At 36.1% G+C, this 3812-nt stretch overlaps 1 protein-coding gene across 1 annotated transcript in view; it reads left to right on the top strand.

Moving 5' to 3' along the window:
* The first annotated feature begins 374 nt into the window (after positions 1-374).
* The window catches only part of LOC107676406 (protein FAM219B-like), an 8619-nt gene continuing 5181 nt past the window's right edge, over positions 375-3812 (top strand). Inside the window, exons 1-3 of the mRNA XM_016470948.1 lie at positions 375-565; positions 3135-3222; positions 3307-3400. Of these exons, the coding sequence (XP_016326434.1) occupies positions 506-565; positions 3135-3222; positions 3307-3400 (242 nt within the window). The 5' untranslated portion in view covers positions 375-505. The remainder of the gene's footprint in view (positions 566-3134; positions 3223-3306; positions 3401-3812) is intronic.

Below are 3812 nucleotides of genomic sequence, written 5' to 3'. Positions count from 1 at the left end.
AGATGCTAAACAAATCGCGATTCATTTAGGGGTAAGAGTTTATATGAATGTATGTCTGAGGGGAACTTACTGTCTTTAGATGGTATTATTTTCTTTTCATCTTGCCTCTGTATAATGCATATTAAAGTTCATAAGCGCAGTGCTGCTTTGTTTACAGCGGTAACCAACGAAACAGAAATAAATTACAGTTTAACAGATATTCACATAGAAAACATTTATTTTAAATGGTAATAATATTTTACAATATTACTGACCTCTTTAAAACACACTGAAAATCTTACTGATCCCAAACCTTTGAGTATCTCACTGATGCAGCAGTGTGTGTTAAAGCCTGCAGTGGCGCCGGAGCGCCTGTGAGCGGCAGCAGCGCGCAGAGTCCGCGGAAGTGACGTCAGGCGAAGAAGAATCTCTGTTTACAGCTGTGTTTAAACTCTGTTAGCATGAGCTCCGACACTGTGATTTAAGACATGATTTCGCGTTTAAGGCTTCTTTCTGAAACACCGACATGAGCGACGCGATGGAGAGCCGAGAGCAGGGAACTCTTCTGTCTTCAGCCGCGATGAAGGTGATTTTCATTCATTTTTAGCTCGGTCCGGTCATCTGTTGTGTTCTTAAACTCCATTAAAGCACTCGATTACATGAAGATCATGCATTCAGGAAGAGAATTACGCTATAGGAAAACTCTATTAGCAGCTGCCATCTGTGTTTCAGTCTAATCTCATGTTTGAACAATGAGTTCAGTGAAACATTTGATGAGTTCAGAGAAAGTGTTTTTTCATCAACAACAACATTTTTGATGCATTTCAATCAGGCTTTAGAAAATTTCACTCCACTGAGACGGCTCCTTTAAAAGTGTTCAATGATATACTTTTAGCTACCGACTCTGGAGATTCTGTAGCTCTGGTACTTTTAGACTTGAGCGCTGCTTTTGACACGACCACAATGTTCTTCTGGCCCACTTAGAACTGGTAGTGGGCATTAGAGTTCAGCTTTAAATTGGTTCCAGTCTTACGAACAGAAGGTTCTCAGTTAATATTGGCAAGTTTCACTCTTCCTCTGTACCTTTGACCGGTGGGGTCCCTCAAGGCTCTATTCTAGCGCCCATGTTATTTTCCTTGTAAATGCTTCCCCTCGGATCTATCTTTGAGAAGTATGGTATAAGTTATCATTGTTACGCAGATGACACACAAATATATATTCCTTTTAAACATAAGAATGGATTAGACCCGGTGGCCGCCTGCCTCGTGGATGTTAAAGCATGGATGTCTCAATTTTTTAAGTCTGAATGAGAGTAAAACAGAGATTGTGGTGTTTACCCCTTCGGATACACACTGTGTACCAAGTCTAAATCTTGGTGTTCTGGCACCTTATGTGAAAAACCTGGGTGTGGTGTTGGACAGTGCCTTAAAGCTTGATAGACAAGTCAATCAAGTTGTGAAGTCAAGCTTCTATCAGTTGTGAACCCTGCTAAAAATGAAGTCCTTTCTAGAACCAGACTCAAGTCTAGGGGTTCGCCGTAGCTGCTCCGAGACTTTTGAATAATCTTCCTGCAGAAATCAGAACTGCCCCTACACTATCCATTTTTAAATCCAGGTTAAAAACCAGGTTTTTATTTGATCTGGCTTATTATTCGTGATTTGCATTTGCTCTGCCCTGTGTCTTGCAGTTTTATTTGTGACCTTGTCTTTGTTTTTAATTTTGTCTGTGGTTACTCACATTGTACGGCACACTGGTCAACGGTAGTTGTGTTTAGCTGTGCTTTATAAATAAATTTAAATTGAATTGAGTATATGTCTCTGAGTGATCATTAATGTGTGTTGAATCATGAGCAGATGAGATATGGTTTGATTTTATAATAGGAAGTTTTTATTAGCCAGATAAGTTGCTAATCTGCACCAAAAGTATGCATGCTATGTCAAATTATAATGAAATCACACACACACACACTCTCTCTCTCTCACACACACACTCACACACACTCACACTCTCTCACACACACACACACACACTCACTCTCACACACACACACACAATAATAAAGAGATGTTTTATTCTGTTTATGCACAGAATATAAAATATATTACAAATACACTACCAGTCAAAAGTTCTTGAACAGTAAGATTTGTAATGTTTTTTAAAGAAGTCTCTTCTGCTCACCAAGCCTGCATTTATTTGATCCAAAATACAGCAAAAGCAGTAATATTGTGAAATATTATTACAATATAACACAGCTGTTTCTATGTGAGTATCTGTTAAACTGTAATGTATTTCTGTGATGCGCAGCTGTATTTTCAGCATCATTACTCCAGTCTTCAGTGTCACATGATCTTCAGAAATCATTCTAATAAGCTGAATTTTCAGCATCATTACTCCAGTCTTCAGTGTCACATGATCTTCAGAAATCATTCTAATATGCTGATTTGCTGCTCAAGAAACATTTATTATTATTAATATTTAAAACAGTTGAGTATATATATTTTTTAATTACTTTTTGTAACATTATACACTATACTATTCAAAAGCTTGGAGTCAGTATAATATTTTATCTTATTTTATTTTATTTATTTTTTTTAGGAAAGAAATTATAGAAATTAATACTTTTAGCAAGGATGCTTTAAATTGATCAAAAGTGATGATAAAGACATTTATAATGTTACAAAAGTTTTCTATTTCAGATAAATGCGGTTCTTCTGGACTTTCTATTCATCAAAGAAACCTGACAAAAATATACTCAACTGTTTTAAATATTAATAATAATGAGAAATGTTTCTTGAGCAGCAAATCAGCATATTAGAATGATTTCTGAAGATCATGTGACACTGAAGACTGGAGTAATGATGCTGAAAATACAGTTTTGATCACAGAAATAAATTACAGTTTAACAGATATTCACACAGAAAACAGCTGTTTTAAATAGTAAAAATATTTCAGTTTTTTCTGTATTTTAGATCAAATAAATGCAGGCTTGGTGAGCAGAAGAGACTCCTTTAAAAAAACATTAAGAATCTTGTGGTGTATATAGTGTGTGTGACAGTATAAGTAGGTTAAGAATGCAATTATTATATGATAGCAATAGCGTATGATGTGACATCTACCTTTTATTTGTCACCATGAATACAATGTTTAATCATTAGAGAGCTGAAATCAGTGACCAGCCACAAGCGGTGGAGAAGAGAGGGCCGTATATCATGTCCAAAGCTCCTGCTTTCCACACCAAGCTCCGTAAGTACTGCGAGTTCGGATCACTCGTTTGCTCTAAACTTGTGTGGTAACCTGCTTGTATTGAAACAGAAACTGTGTTTGCAGAGAAGCACAGAGACACGGCCAGACGAGCTCTGCAGAAGAGAGGACTGGGCTCAGGGAGGCTTGTGCTTCATCAGCCACGACACAAACCAAAGACGTGAGTCTCTCGAGGGATGACGAGGATGACGCCATCATTTTCAGGGAGCTTAAAAACATGCAAACACAGATATTCACATTTATGCATTCATGCATTTGGCAGATGCTTCCATGCATTGCATTTAAGGGATGCATTTTTATTATTATTTTTTTTTAATCAGTGCAATTAGTGTGAATTTATAGATCCATGAAACTGCATATCAGGGTTATTATCGTTGACTAAAACCAAAACCATAAAAAAAAACATTTTCATTACTTGAAAGAAAATAAACATTAACTGAAATAGAAAAAAAAAACTTAATTCTATTTCAGCAAGTTCCCAAGGCAACATTTCTCATTTTGGTTTAGTTTAAATTAAAGTACTAAAACTTAAAACTAAATAAAAAGTGTATATACATACTTTTATATATATA

This window comes from Sinocyclocheilus anshuiensis, unplaced genomic scaffold (genome assembly GCF_001515605.1).
Source record: "Sinocyclocheilus anshuiensis isolate Anshui unplaced genomic scaffold, SAMN03320099.WGS_v1.1 scaffold3377, whole genome shotgun sequence".
Taxonomy (NCBI): Eukaryota; Metazoa; Chordata; class Actinopteri; order Cypriniformes; family Cyprinidae; genus Sinocyclocheilus; species Sinocyclocheilus anshuiensis.
The sequence above is the reverse complement of the archived record's forward strand: the minus strand, read 5'-3'. Positions and strand labels throughout refer to the sequence as shown.